The sequence below is a fragment of the Leiobunum rupestre genome, chromosome 2, assembly GCF_980474605.1.
Source record: "Leiobunum rupestre chromosome 2, qqLeiRupe1.1.hap1, whole genome shotgun sequence".
Classification (NCBI taxonomy): domain Eukaryota; kingdom Metazoa; phylum Arthropoda; class Arachnida; order Opiliones; family Sclerosomatidae; genus Leiobunum; species Leiobunum rupestre.
The window spans coordinates 10,120,321-10,135,901 of record NC_143385.1 but is presented as its reverse complement, the minus strand read 5'-3'; the positions used below and the strand labels follow the sequence as shown (position 1 = coordinate 10,135,901).

At 33.3% G+C, this 15,581-nt stretch overlaps 1 protein-coding gene across 3 annotated transcripts; it reads left to right on the top strand.

Annotated features, from left to right (window-relative positions):
- Positions 1–4,803: 4,803 nt before the first annotated feature.
- LOC149956057 (putative methyltransferase-like protein 25) lies at positions 4,804–13,738 on the top strand. Of its 3 annotated transcripts, XM_090164595.1 has the most exons (8): positions 4,804–5,039; positions 5,173–5,377; positions 6,632–7,073; positions 8,574–8,692; positions 9,170–9,343; positions 9,949–10,095; positions 10,185–10,215; positions 10,293–10,400. In XM_090164595.1, exons 1-7 carry the CDS (start codon positions 4,837–4,839, stop codon positions 10,188–10,190), a joined length of 1,296 nt encoding a protein of 431 aa, XP_090020721.1. In that variant the 5' UTR covers positions 4,804–4,836; the 3' UTR covers positions 10,191–10,215; positions 10,293–10,400. The 3 variants fall into 3 exon arrangements, with proteins under 3 accessions (XP_090020721.1, XP_090020720.1, XP_090020719.1); XM_090164594.1 differs by lacking the exons at positions 10,185–10,215; positions 10,293–10,400 and adding an exon at positions 13,655–13,738; XM_090164593.1 differs by having other exon boundaries at positions 9,949–10,215.
- The last annotated feature ends 1,843 nt before the right edge of the window (positions 13,739–15,581 follow it).

Below are 15,581 nucleotides of genomic sequence, written 5' to 3'. Positions count from 1 at the left end.
TGACAAAATGACAAGAGTCCGATGAAATATCGTCTGCTCATGCCAGATTAAAAATGGCAATGAGCAACCTTGGAAATAAGGTTTTTTTTAAGTGGTCCTTATGGGGACGAATTCTCATTTTTCAGAATTCCCATTGCTCCGAATTCCCATTTCTCCGAATTCACATATATCCGAAACCCTACTCTCGGACTAGTAGTATTTTTGGGGTGATAAATATTTAAAAACCTACTACGATACCTACTCTCAGACTATATTTTTGGGGTGATAAAAAAAGTTAGCGATTCCTATCTACTAGTTATCTATTAGTTCTACTAATTACTTATGACTAGGCTTTCTAATTTTTATTTATAATGTAAAAATTCATTTATTCAAAGAAACTTAAAAATAATATAATAAATAGATACACGAATATATTTTATTTTTATTTTTTATTTTCCAATTTAGAGCTGCTAAAGGCATAGCCTAAAACCATAAGTTTATAAGACCTTAAATATCAGAAATAAATTAGTTTACTAATGAAAAATCGAAAATAAATAAATGTTATCATAAGTAACATAATACCCCTAAGTATGACATTAGGAAAATGTTCTACTACATCCTTTCTTCACAGTGACGTCAAATTATTTTCGAAATAGCGCCACTTGGTAGCGGCGGCATGAACTAATCTAACCCAACTTCCGGGAACGTGATTCCCGCAGTTTTGAAAACAGTCATTATTTAGGCTTAAGGCGTATAGCCGCACTAATTTCGTTTTCGCCACGGAAACTTTAACAACGGAAGAAATTAAAGAAATTGAATGTATTTTCCCCAACAATATTAAATCGTTATATCGGGCCAAGAATGTATTTATTTATACCTAGGGAGAATGTCTATGTCGAGACGGTTTTTAGCCTTTCTCTCAATCATTACACGCCTAATTTAAAATAGTACAGGCATGGGCGCCTGCACGTGCTCATCAGCTCGAGACCGTGCGTGCACTTGACCGCGTGAAGCGGCCTCAAATGCGCTATTTTAAATCAGACCTGTAATAAAATGGCAGCTCTCACAAATAAGGATATAAAAGAGTGTACATGATTCTAAATTTGAACTCTGACTCCTTTTCGATGACAAATAAAAAAAATCAAATACCTATTAACTAAATGTATGTTAAAATAGCAGATGACTTCCCTAAAACTTGCAGCTTAAACAGTTACATTTTTTCAATAATTAACACGCAGCTTTCATACATTCAAATGTAAATTCGACCAGTAGGTGGCGATACGTCTAACCAAAATTCTCACTAAGCCTAGGTATCATTTTGGGAGTTTAACAAACTCTGGTAGCATCGTAGTAGGTTTTTAAACATTAATCACCCCAAAATAATACTAGTCGGAGAGTAGGGATTTCGGAGATATGGGAATTCGGAGAAATGGGAATTCGGAGAAATGGGAATTCGGAGAAACGGTCTTTCAAAGAAATGGGAATTCGGAGAAATGAGGCTGCCCCTTGTGAATTATTAAACTGGTCCTTATTACCAGTGACCCCCTAGCGTATGAATTATTAAACTGGTCTCATATAAAATGTTCTAATAATACTTGATTGTCAGGATAGAGAAAGTGAAATACACTTATTGGGCTCCTGAGTACGCACTTATATTACGTACACTCTGTTCAAAAAGTCTTTGCCCGTGGGAGATTTCGAACATTTTCGTCCGTCATTTCTTTTATAGTTTCATCAAGTCGAAGCGGACATCGGTAATAGATTAATAAAATGTTTAGCTACAAATTGGCCAAAATCATTTTCTGGATAGATTTATAATTTGGCCTATTTTGGCCTAAAAGAGGGGGTGTCAACTTTTTTATTTTTGATCTCAGGTCGTTTTACACCCGATTTTCGTGTTCTCCAGGGTTGATTTATATTTAGAAAGTGTTGGAATTATTAAAATCGACGCATTGGATCAAAAGATATTCACCAAAGACGTTTTCACAGAAATTGAGAAATATCTAAACATCTTACCAAGCCATTTAAAATAATAAATGTTGACGGGTTTTGTCGCCATCTATAGTTCCTAGAAGTAACCTTTTTTGTTTAATTCTAAATATGTAATAAATTGAAGGTTAACATAAATATTTTCATGTGCTCATTTGAGAAACGAACAGGGGTGACGCCAGAAAATATTTAGGTGTAGACAAAGATTTTTAAAAGTTCCTCAAATACTAAAAAATTACATTTTTAGAAGTTTTTTTTATATATTGAAAATAGTTTTAAATTTATTTTACAAGTGTTAACTAACTTTAAAATATAAATTTTAAATATAGTGTTTATTTTAGTTACAAATTTGAAAAGTCGAGAAATTTTATAAATTTTTTTATAATGTTGCGGTTTTTAAACTTTTACAATTAACTAATGTCGCAGCAGCGCGTGAAAATTGGATTTGGCGCCACGTTGGAATAAGGCTTTGAGCATTTTCAGGAAGTTAACTAGAAATCGCCGGGGCAGCTCCAGACTAACTTATGGGTGGGCACCGTATTGGTTTTATATTGAAAAACGTAAATAAATAAAAACCTACAATCCCGTGTGGTATATATCAATTGTTAACCTCCCCCCCCCCATGGTGCCGCCCCGGGTAATCAGCAAAATATGTAGCAAACACCAATTACAAAAATCTGAAAATTACGCCTAACGAGGGCTACGGACGACTTCAAAAGTTTATTTACGTATGTTAGTAAACACTTAACTTCATATGTGTTTTGCGTTTACGTTATCGTTAGTACTAATATAGGACCGTATGGATATTAGCTAGGCTGAAGCTGAGATTGCATTAGACTAGTTATATTAAAGGTCAATTAAAGGTCCGCGCCGAGTAGCGACTTTCGATAGCTCCTTTAAATCCATACACATTTACCCTGCTTGAATCAATATGCCACGATCCTAGCTCTTCTAAATGCATATACCCTGGTCGTAATTTTTCGGTATAAAATGCGCGAACCTTGCAGTTTAAGTAAGTGATTCAGCTTTAAAATGCCCCGAATCAAAGTCGCTACTCGGCGCGGATCTTTAATTGACCTTTAATATAACTAGTCTAACGCAATCTCAGCTTTAGCCTAGCTAATATCCATACGGTCCTATATTAGTACTAACGATAACGTAAACATATTAAACACATATGAAGTTAAGTGTTTACTAACATACGTAAATAAACTTTTGAAGTCGTCCGTAGCCCTCGTTAGGCGTAATTTTCAGATTTTTGTAATTGGTGTTTGCTACATATTTTGCTGATTACCCGGGGCGGCACCTTCAATTATCTATTTCGATTTTAACCTGTTACCTTAAGCGCCCCTCACTTTTCAGGGTGTAGCGCGGAGATTTGTTTTCGTCGTCTTAGGATGCCTTCACGCGTTGCTGCGACATTAGTTAATTGTCAAAGTTTAAAAACCGCAACATTATAAAAAATTTTATAAAATTTCTCAACTTTTCAAATTTGTAACTAAAATAAACACTATATTTAAAATTTATATTTTAAAGTTAGTTAACACTTGTAAAATAAATTTAAAAGTATTTTCAATATATAAAAAAAACTTCTAAAAATTTAATTTTTAAGTATTTAAGGAACTTTTAAAAATCTTTGCCTACACCTAAATATTTTCTGGCGTCGCCTCTGTTCGTTTGTCAAATGAGCACATGAAAATATTTATGTTAACCTTCAATTTGTTACATATTTAGAATTAAACAAAAAAGGTTACTTCTAGGAACTATAGATGGCGACAAAACCCGTCAACATTTATTATTTTAAATGGCTTGGTAAGATGTTTAGATATTTCTCAATTTCTGTGAAAACTTCTTTGGTGAATATCTTTTGAACCAATGCGTCGATTTGAATAATTCCAACACTTTCTAAATATAATTCAACCCCGGAGAACACGAAAATCGGGTTTAAAATGACCTGAGATCAAAAATAAAAAAGTTGACACCCCCTCTTTTAGGCCGAAATAGGCCAAATTATAAATCTATCCAGAAAATGATTTTGGCCAATTTGTAGCTAAACATTTTATTAATCTATTACCTATGTCCGCTTCGACTTGATGCAACTATAAAAGAAATGACGAACGAAAATGTTCGAAATCTCCCACGGGCAAAGACTTTTTGAACAGAGTGTACACCAAGCATTCAAAAACAATATTAACATAAAACAAAATAATACAAAACAAGATTACCAACACGAGACAGAGATATAGATAAAAAATAAACCAATGGGGCAAGGGGTTGATGAGATGGGAAATAATACGGATAATAAGAAAACTAAGCGGAACAGTACGTACCCGTAGTTATATTATCTTTGGCCGAGGGGAGCTCATTCCAGTGGTTAATTTCATTTTATAAGCCTAAAAAACCCTATACTACATGTTTAGAAGTTAGAATATGTTGGTAACAATAATTTTACATGTATTCAAAATAGTTAACTTTATTTTATGAGTATCGCAAGAATAGTACAATATAGTACTTTATCACTATCTCACCTAAAACTACTGCCATAGCCTAGAAGATCCTTGTAATTTACCGTATTCTCTCCCTCTATTCTAGGCTCTTTTAATAAAGAAAAATTAATATTTTTTGGGCTACCCCGAAACTACTCTCAATCAGTAGTTCCCTTTTGTACTAACCTTTGGGCGCGTGAACGTATTTATTTTAAAAATGTGTCTGCTACAATTTCTGCTTGAAATTAAACACAAAATGGAATAGAAACCATATGTTTGTGTTTATAAATAACTTAATTTTGCGTAATCTTACTTTTCAAAAGTGTAAAAAATGGACCTTAATATTACAGTAGATTTATTAACGAGAAACCTAAAATTAGAAATGGACTTTCTCAAAGAAAAAGCTCTGAAACTTCTAGAATTTGTTGAAAGTAACAGATTATTCTTGAACTGTCATATGGTTGATTTTATTACTGATAATCATTGGAAAAATTTGTTAAGTGAAACCATGAGAAAAGAACTTTGTACAGTTATCTCTCAGGAAAACCTTAGTGAATTTAAAATAGGAAATTTATCTAATAATAGGTAAGATTCAGATTTGAGTGATTTTGGTGTAAAGTATTAAATGATTAAACCACACGGTATGGAAATTAAAAGTCACTTCTATAAGTGTGGTTTTCATGCATTACAAATTATCAATCACTTCTATTTTTTATAGGAAATATCCAAATTTGTTTTCATTAGTTAATGATGTGAATGAATTGCACATTAAACATTTCTCAAAACAAATGGTGTTACCAGAGGATTCCAAAATAAATATAGGAGAAGTACAAAAAATGTGGATATCGCAAAAGAAGTTCTATGAAACCAATGTAATGGCCAAACTGTTGTCATTCATCACGACACATTGTGAAAATGATCTGGTAAATGGTATTTTATTTCTTGACAAGGGATTTTTTTTAATATCTTGAGGTTTGTAATACCATGGTTGGCATGGTGATATCCACCCTGGTTTTATCCACTTTGAAAAAACTGAATTTTTCCAAAATTTTATTTCTTTCAATATTTTCTTACATGATTGTAAATGTTTATAAATCTGGCTCCCAATTCCATAACAGCTGTAAAAAACTTAGTAATTATCTTGCTCTCTAAGAACTGTATCAGGCGGGTCATTGTCAGCTTAATAGGCATCTGTATCTGATTGGCATCAGAGAGAATCCCAGGGTGTGCCTAGCAGAGGGGAAGACGTCCTTTTGGCTTGTGACTATTATTCCGTTTAAACGTTTGAGCATTTTGGAATGAGATATTTTTAAAACATCTTGGCAAAGCAGATTTTACACTTCGATTCTGTGATAGGTCTTTTTCAGAGATAAATGGCTGGGGTATCACAATGGACCTCTGGTCGAAGTGATAGATTTGGCTAGACCCCACCATCCAACCTTTAATAATTATAGAACCTTGTAAGGGACTCGATAGAGGGCGCCGTTAGAAAGAGTAAATCCCCTGGTGCCGAAAGTATAATCCAACAAAAAACATATATAAAGAGAGCCCCTGTAAGAGACGGGTACGGGCAGAACAGAGCAGAGAGAGAGAGAGGGCTAGGGGACCCGTCTAAAATAGATGAAAGGATTGCTTGAAGGAGGAATTGAGAGTCTGAAATAAAATTACCTTTGTTAACCTAAACTGAAGTGTCCCTCATTTTAAATAATGATAAAATAAGTAGTGTAATATCTCTAACGTGAAGAGTGTTCATTACAACCTGATACCCAGTTTTTTTCCATCTCACCCTCTTTGGATGTTAAGCTAGACAATGTCACCTAGTTTATGCACTCTGAGACCAAATGGAAATTCCAAGTAAAGGTTTTAAAATGATAACTTAATATCAGACTTACGCGTGGTGTGAAAAAATTAAACCAGATTTTTTCCAACCCTGTGTATTACTTAAAATTTATCCCTTACATGCTCAAATAACAATAATGCTATGGATTTATCAAACTTTATTTTATATGTTGCTATTTAAATTTTCTACGTAAAGGATGGACCTTATAGGGTGATACAAGGTAGCTAGATTCAAGCAGCTGTCATTTCATAAATAGTTTGGATCAGTTAAATATAATTTAAAGGCCATAAGCTTGATATCTTAAGTTAAAATTTGACCACTTGCATTTTTAATATAGGTTGTGGACTTTGGATGTGGAAAGGGTTATGTACCATCATTATTGGCATTAGCATATAACTTATCGGTTTTTGGAATAGATTCATCAGATATCACTAAAAATAGTGCTGAAAAAAGAAATAAATTATTCATTGAGGAGTTTTTAAAGAGGAGCCACAAAGAGAAACCTGGAGATTTTTGTAAAACCACATTAAATAGAAATGGAACTTTTGTCGTTCACAAAGAAAATATCTCAAAGAAAACTGATGTAACAATGTTGGTGAAGCGTGAAATATCAGATAAATCAAATTTCTTATTATCTGGGCTACATACGTGTGGAAACTTGGGAAGTGATGTTACGCATCATTTCATTAATACAAAGGAAGCCAGCGCTCTCAGTTATGTTGGCTGCTGTTATCATCTCATTGAAGAAAAATTTTACAAAAATCCCAAAATGAATGAAGGTAAGATTTATACCTGTTGTACAGTTAAATATTGACATTGAATCCCTATATGCAGCATTGCCAGACTATTGACACGTACGATATTTTCAATAATATGAATTTTTTAATAATTCAGTCTGTGTTACGATAATGTACGATAATTTTTAAATTGGCAGAAAATCTAAATTTTAAAATTAAGTTTTCAATCCGTCAAACTTTTAAGTGTTATTAAAAAGTTTGATTTCACAAATTTTACGTCACTATTTCACATTAAATTCCAATTTACCGCCAGTTTTCAGGCGTATGATAAATTATTTTTGAAATTGATAATTTTTTGGCTCTGTTACAAAAATTTCTGGAACTGGCAACGTTGCCTATATGTGAGCAGTCTATGCAATTTGTAATGAAATTCTTCATTTTGATTCTTGGGTGTCTGTAGAAATTGGGCATTCATATGTACTGTAGCAAAAATTCCCACCAGAGATTCCAATAGTTAACTGGCTTTGTCCTTTTGAGGCTCATCAGTATTGTGTCTCAATTTTGCCTATCCTAGGAAACTGCCTATATAACTGTAGAGCTAATGTACAACTGTGTCGCCTTATATGAGGAGTCCAATGCAATTTTCAGTGAAATTCTTCATGACTATTACATTGCGTTTTGATATTCATCAGACAGATGTTTGATATTCAATTCATCAGACAGACAGTAGATTTGTTGTTTTAAAATAAAAATGCATGGTCTTTTCATAAATCAGAAATATATAAAAGAGTGATTTTGAAAAAGATTATTGGTCACATGACTTGGTTACTTTCCATCAGTGGCTGATGGTCTGCAGGGCCCTCGGTGTGGGGGGGGGGGCCTCGAGCTAACCATAAAAAAATTAAATAGGGGGCCTCATAGAGATTTTTGTGGGGGGGGGGCCCTCTGAGTTCTCAGCTACGCCGCTGCTTTCCATCGGTAGTGTGATTTTTCCATGATGGTTTCAAAATCACTGTCAGAAAAAAAATATTACGAGCAATCTTTATATATCCAATGGTCCTATATGTTAGAAGGATATGAGGCGAGGGACGAAAAATGGCAGCGGTGTCGGTGGGTCATGCGCGATAGAGAATCCGTCTTTAGATTCCGTCAAGGACAAAACATGGAGGGAGCACCGCCAAAATTTGCCCTTGAGGGAATAGAAACAAAACATCCCACGTTTAAAGGCTCTCTTAATATCGTCGGCGCTGCCGGCGTTTTGAAAACAGGGGCTGGCCGGAGGGCTACCTATCCTTCTAACATATAGGATCCTTGATATATCTGTCTAAATCACCTATAAAACAAAAATCAAGTTATAATAGAAAAAGAGTTACAAAATTTCAATATTAAAATACCGTACATGTAACTTAAAAATTACTATGATGTTTTAAACTATCAAAATAATTTTTCAGCTTTCTATTTACATTTTTATTGTTTAAATTATTATGTTACCAATAGTGAAACGAACTTGTGTTTTAATGGCATTATATTTACATTTCACAGTTTGCACAGAAGACGAAGCAGGATTCCCAATATCTAATTTCTTAACATCTAAAAAAGCTAAATTAGGGCGCAATGCGAGAATGCTCGGTTGTCAGTCACTTGAAAGGAATATTATTCAGGTACAATTAGCAGTTTATATTTCACTAATGTTCTGTGTAATTTTGTGAGTAAAGCCTGGTTCAAATGCACAAATTTTGGTTTGTTTTTCTCATGTCAAACTGTGAAAAAGAGTTATAATGTAGCAAATGAAAATTGATCCCATGTGAAACCGACTTCCTTTTTCAAGTCAAATTTAGTCATCCTAAGTACTTAGACTGCAATAATTAACTTCCACGAATTTGAGCTTGAATTACATTTGCATTGAATCACTTGGAATTAGAAGGAATTAAAAATGGATGATAATTTTTTTTACCATTATGTTTTACCTTTTGGACTACTCAGTGTATGCAAAATTGAAAGGGTCCCTTTATATTGAAATATTAAGCAGCGCCGCGCTTTAAAATATAACACTTTTACAGGTACTATTTCTAGGCAAGTCACAGAACAAGTTTTATTTAAGCGTCTATTAATTGTATTGTTTTTGTAATTATTTACAGGACAAATCTCAATCTGTCTTCTATAGAGCACTTTTAGAAGTTATTTTGCATGATCATGGATACACGAACAAAGACGATTTGCAAGTTGGACGTCTTGCATCAAAATGCTCGAGTTTTGAAGAATATGTAGTAAAGGCTATTGACAGATTAAAGTTGGGTCATCTTAATAATGTGGTACAGTAATTTTTATGAATTTTCACCCAATTGTTAAACCCCAATGGGCCAGTAACCATAAAATATGCGACAACTTATTTATTTTAAATAATTTGTTTAATTTAACATTCGGTTAAATTAAAATAAAGAGCACGTTAATTTGTCTAAAAGGAGGAGAGTGATTTGACTATTGCAGTATCCAACTAGCAGTGAGGAATAAAATTATCACAGTAGTATAGCACCACCTTTGTTATGTAAATATTTGGCAAAGTTCAAATTACCTTTTCACAGTAATGCTTAGGTTTGGAAATTTACATGCTTTTGAATTTCCCTGTAGCAAGTGAGCTACAGGAATTAGGCTTGAAAAAATTAAATTTTTACTCAGAGGGGTGTGGCCATTTAGTGGTTTGCAGTGCAATTTTTAAAATAACTAAAGGAAACTTAGTGTGTTGAAACCTCTTAGACATTAACTAATAGCCCATTTTATAATGTGAAGTGTCTGTTAGCTGAATACACTGAACAATATAAGATTTTCATAAATATTGACAGTGACTCATTTCATTGAAAATTATTAGTGATATTTTTCATTAGTCATTTAAGATGTAAATGAATTTGACTTTCTATAGGTAACAGAAGAAAAAATAAAGCAGTATTTATTCAATTATTCTACATGGGAGACAAAGCTTTACTTATTTCAACAAATTAGAATTCTTATGGGAACTGTGGTTGAAGCCGGGATAATTTTGGATAGACTTCTCTTTCTAATTGAACAGGTATTGGATAATAAATTAATTTTAGTGTATCATTACACCAAGAATGCATTTCTTCTTCGGGAGAATGACTATATTGAGATGATTTTTAGTGTTGAGCCCAAACCCCATCATGCTTGAAAAGTAAGCTCCTTCCAACTAAAATACGGTTAAAATTTCCTTAAGCATTTATTGGCAACGTTTTTCCTTCCCCATCTCAGGCTGAAGGAAAATTTGATCATGATGCCAGTGGATCATCATTCTCCCTAAATATAAATACATTTTTGATGACACATTTTTTATGCTTTTATTTAGGTTCTGAAAAAAAGGTAAATGAAGATGGTAGTATTAGACTATAATATCTCTTATGACAAAAGTATTAATAACACATTGATAATATATAGGTTTAACAATTTAGTAATTGCCTTAACCTATTATATTAAAAAGGCATGAGTAAAAATCCCAAGTGCTTTGTAATTTTTACCTATTACATGATCAGGTAGAGTGTTATACATACTACTTACTAACGAGGAGTGAAATCAAGGTGTTAATCACAGATTTTTATGAAACTAGGGGGTATGTAGACCTTGTGATAACATGAAAAAACTACACTAGAGTATACTTCCCCAAACATTAAACCTACCTTGAGTACATTTAACCATGTTACTGAAGTACAGGTTTTTAAAATTAAAATAAAAAACACCAAAATCAGCTGGGATCGATGGTATCTCAGCTGCTATAATCCACAACCCAGCTGCAATTATTGCTGACTTCCTTGCCCGAATTATTAATGCCTACTTTCAAACACTGGCATCTTTCCTGATCAATGGAAGATTATAATCTAAGGTGGTCCCTGCCGATAGAGATGTTGGAGCAAATTACCATCCCCTCTCGTTTCTCGCATTATTTGATATTACTTGCAAGATTATCGTGAATAAGGACATTAGCAATTTCCTTGAGGAGACCAGATCACTATTGGAACCAATCAGGTTTTCGTCGGGGATACTCCACAACAACCTCTATCTTCAATCCATCCTTAGTCACCTTGACTCCGGCCACTATGTCCTTGTGATTTTCTTGGACTTGTCTAAAGCCTTCGATACGGTCCAACGCCAAATTCTATTTGAAGAACTTAAGAAAATTGGAATTGATGGTACGGCACACCATTGGCATCAAATGGTCTACCTAGATGGCCACTTTTCGAATCCTGGTAAAGTAACCCATGGAGTCCCTCAGGGCATTGTTCTGGGCCCTGTATTATTTAATGTTTATACTGCCAATCTTCATAAGACACTAATTGTCTCCATGGCAAATGAATATGCAGATGACAATGCACTCATTTCTCACAACCAAAATCATATGGAACTTATTAAGATGAGCATTTAAAATAACTTATATAATAATCTGAACTTGAAAGGACTATGTTTAAATAGTGAAAAATCCAAATTTATGCTCTTTTCTCCAAATATGACCAATAGTGCGGCCCATCTAAAATTCTAAATTCAATCTTGTGTGGCACTATTTAACGTACCTCTACTATTAAGTACTTAGGTGATGGGTTAGATGAAAACCTCAAATGGACCAACCATGTCAACTATTTAGTAAAAAAGCTAAAGAATAAACTTTGGCTTCTTGGACCCCTCCAAAGTTCTCGGGACAACTCCTTCTGCGTTGAGTTTGCAAGTTCTCTCCCCACTGGTTTAAGGGGTTTCCCCTTCCATAAAAATTTGTTGAGGTTAACGGTAATAGTGAGTGTAGGGAGCTGTTGGCTCGCAGGGCTTACCATCACCCTCCTACGCATTGTAACCCGGCTACCCGAATTAAAGTCGCTCGATGACTTAGGCCTAGGGTATTAGCCTACCTGATTATTATTTGACTTGACTTTAAGATTGATTTTTAATTCTCTTGTACAACCCATTATTGACTATGGCATTATCTTCTATGGAAATTCCTCAAAAATGGATCTTGAAAAACTTCAAAAAATAAAATAATCAATATTGCTTCAAAACTCATAGCTAAAATGCCCAAGTACTGTTCATTAACTGAAGCAATTAAAGCAAATTGCGGCTCTCAAGACTTTTTTCTTACTGGTCAAACTTACCAATTTATATGTATAATATTAAATCACTCCTCAGTATGAGCAAGAGTGGTTTCCCCCCCCCCCCTCACCCACACTAAATGCACTATGGGCTTGAAAGAAAATCTTTATACTACAAATCTTCATAAACACTCCAGTGTTAAAATTAGAGGTGCCTCTTTGTGGAACAGCCTCCCTAATTCTTATAAATCTATTGTAACCTTAAATGCCTTTAAAGAAAATTGTTTTTAAAACTAATTTGTACAATAATGCTTATGCGCTTGATTATCTTTTGTAAATAAGTTTTCACTTAAAAGATGATCCTTTCAATGGAGATGTTCTGTCCTATGATTTATAGTACGGTTAGTTTAAAACTTCTACTTTGTTTACTTATTTTTGCAATTTGAGTTGCTAATCAAAAACTTAGAACTAAAATAAATTTGCATACGTGTAACAAATTAACTGTCTATTTATTCCATATTAGAGACTTAAGTAACTTACGTCAATTCGGTAAGAGTTATCCAATATTATTCGTAGTTAATGGGTCAAGTATTATCTCTAAAGCGTTCTTTATGAAAACGGAGGCATAGCATAACTTTTCCCTTGGTGAATTTTCATGTTAACATAAGGTCTACATACCCCCTACTTTCATGTTAATCGGTGATTAACACCTCGGGTACACTCTTTGTAAGTGCATGGTGATGTGAAATTCACATCCTTTGTGGCAGATTAGAATCCGATTTAAGCCTGCGAAGGTACATGTTTCAGTTTAATGGTCTAGATCCCCTTACCAAAAAATAAGTTGGCTAAAAACCACTTAGGACAACTTGTATTTCAACTTGGTTTTCAGTTTGTATTTGAGACAAATGCCTACTTAAAAATAACTTAAATTCTCTTTATTAATCAACTTATTTCCAACTAAACCAGAATCAACATTTACATTTAACTACTTAAAACCAACTAGGGAAATATCTAAAAACCAACTTAAAAATATTATGTAATTTCCTGACTACTAAAAACCAACTAATTATAAACTTAGCAAAAGCAGCATTTTCCTACCAACTGAATAACAACTTATTACCCCTTTAATAGAAACTTGAAATATGCTGACAACTTGAGCCTCCTTAATACCAACTCAATATCAACTAATAATGTGTATATACAAACTGAAATCCAACTTATTTTTTGGTAAGGGGATGCTTCTCTGATTAGAGATACATTAGTATATAACTTCTAATAATAATGAAATTAAAGCATAAAATTTATTTACAACAGTAAATATTAGGAATGTTTCCAGAACCTGGAACAATATTATGGGCTACTAAAAAATACTTGCCTTTTATACAACCTTATAAACTATAATATAATTTGATTAAGATTTTTGTATGATTGATTGCCACTATGGCTCCTGCTGAGAAAAATTTCACATCTCGCCTATGTTTTTTCAAAGTATATCCTAGGCATATCTGTAAAATTGTATGGCTCATTTTAGGTTTTTAATTTCAGGATGCTGTTAACTACTGTCATTTGCTACAGGTTTTTGATCCTGTGAAGTCACCAAGATGCTATTGCATTGTTGCTATTAAATAAAATTATTTTAAACTATACTGCCAATATTTCTTTTAATAAGTTATGGATCAGGTAGTAGGCCTATAGCTCAATTTAACAAACTTATAATTCAGTCATTTTTTAATAGTTGCTTTTAAAGGCATTAGGTTTATTATTTATAATTAAACCTGAATTAAAGCAAGTGTCGGCTCGACGTGTAGTAGCTCTTTTTTCAACAGATGTCGCTATCATCGACATCCAAACAAGATAGTTAAGCCACATTTTTACCCAAAAGGCACCCCTCGCGTTGATTGGATCGTTTGTAAATTGGTCAATAACATAAATTAATGTAATTTTAAACAATATTTTTACATGGGATATATTAGGTTAAAGTCCACTAAATAGAGTATAATTTATCTAAATATAATTATCTATATTGGCTCACTGACGACGTTATCATAAATAGATGGCACCATGCTCTCCAGTAAAGTCGCGTTTTTCGAAGAATTGGATAGAGTCATGGCCACCTCTAATAACAGGGGCATTTTCATAATACAGGTGGCCATGACAGAGCCGACAGTTGCTTTAAGTGCTCACTTGCAAGAACAAATAATTGTCAACTTTCCATTTATTACATAAGTGTGATAACTTCCCTTACCAAAAAATAAGTTGTCTAGGAAATAAGTTGGTTTTAAGTTTGTATTTGAGAAAAATACCAACTTAATGTCAACTAAAATGTGTATACCAACTAAAATCCAACTAATTTTTTGGTAAGGGAATTCCTATTCTTCACATGCAAAGGTTTTACTGAGAGCTATTCACAAGACCGACTGCATTACAGGCTTTGTCACAGTTTTGCATCTGCTTGCTTACGCGTCACACATAGCCTTTGACAGCGCCTTGCTAGGGGGAGATTTTCTTCTGGTGATGACATAACTCCGTTACTAACTCTTCCCAAAGTGACAAACTTTGGAACAATATGGTAGTATTTAGTGATTTTAATTTAAATTTTGATTTCAAATTTACTATTTATTAATTGGCTTTACATTTCTATAAATTTCATTACCACCTAACTCCAGTTAAACCCGTTAAGTGAAAAATTAAACAATAACGGATAGTGATGGGCCAAAATCGATATGATATTGGTAACAGATTTCCCGGATTAAGCTGTTCGCTTCTAAATTACCAATTTTACCAAGAGATATTTAAAAAAACTGATTATCACAAAAACAACTAAGATGGCAGGGTTGTGTTTTACCCAGTCTGGGTAAAACAGTTTAATCCTGGTAAACCCTCGAAAATGCTGGGAGTGGGAAAAATTATCACGTTCAAGCACCAAGTTATTATCTTAACCTTGTTTTATACATTGAAATTTATTTTATCTGTTATAACATGCTTTTATTGTAGCAACCTACTAACAAAAGTTATCTTTACCATCTTTTCCTGGCTAAGTCTATTTCTTTTGTCAGTTTGAATGAACGCGTATGTTGAAAATGTTCTTTGGGTTGATGCAGGCGAGGCATTTTTTTAAGTTTTACCTAGTTCAAGTGTTCCATTGATTATTGCAATTTTGTTGTGAATCAAAATTTAACCAGCAATTTATATTTACATAGTTTTTATTAGTTATTTGCAAAACTAGTTTCTTTGACTAATTTTATGTAGTTGTTAATATTATCATCAATCAGATTAAAAGTTGTATTTCCACTTCTCAAATAGTCTTGAAAATCACAATGAAATTTACAACTTGGAATTGTATGCTTAACGCTGTTGCTGCTTTTTAATTGTACGGTTTTTACCCAATATCTAGCTAACATCATCAATACTCAAAAATGCGACAAACATTTCACTTAATTTTATAAGTTATACATAAAAGCTAAGAATCAGA

Coding starts and splice junctions, on each gene's coding strand:
- LOC149956057 (XM_090164593.1), top strand. CDS start 4,837: ATGGACTTTCTCAAAGAAAAAGCTCTGAAACTTCTAGAATTTGTTGAA. Junction 5,378..6,631: donor CACATTGTGAAAATGATCTG/GTAAATGGTATT, acceptor TTTTTAATATAG/GTTGTGGACTTTGGATGTGG. Junction 9,344..9,948: donor TGGGTCATCTTAATAATGTG/GTACAGTAATTT, acceptor GACTTTCTATAG/GTAACAGAAGAAAAAATAAA.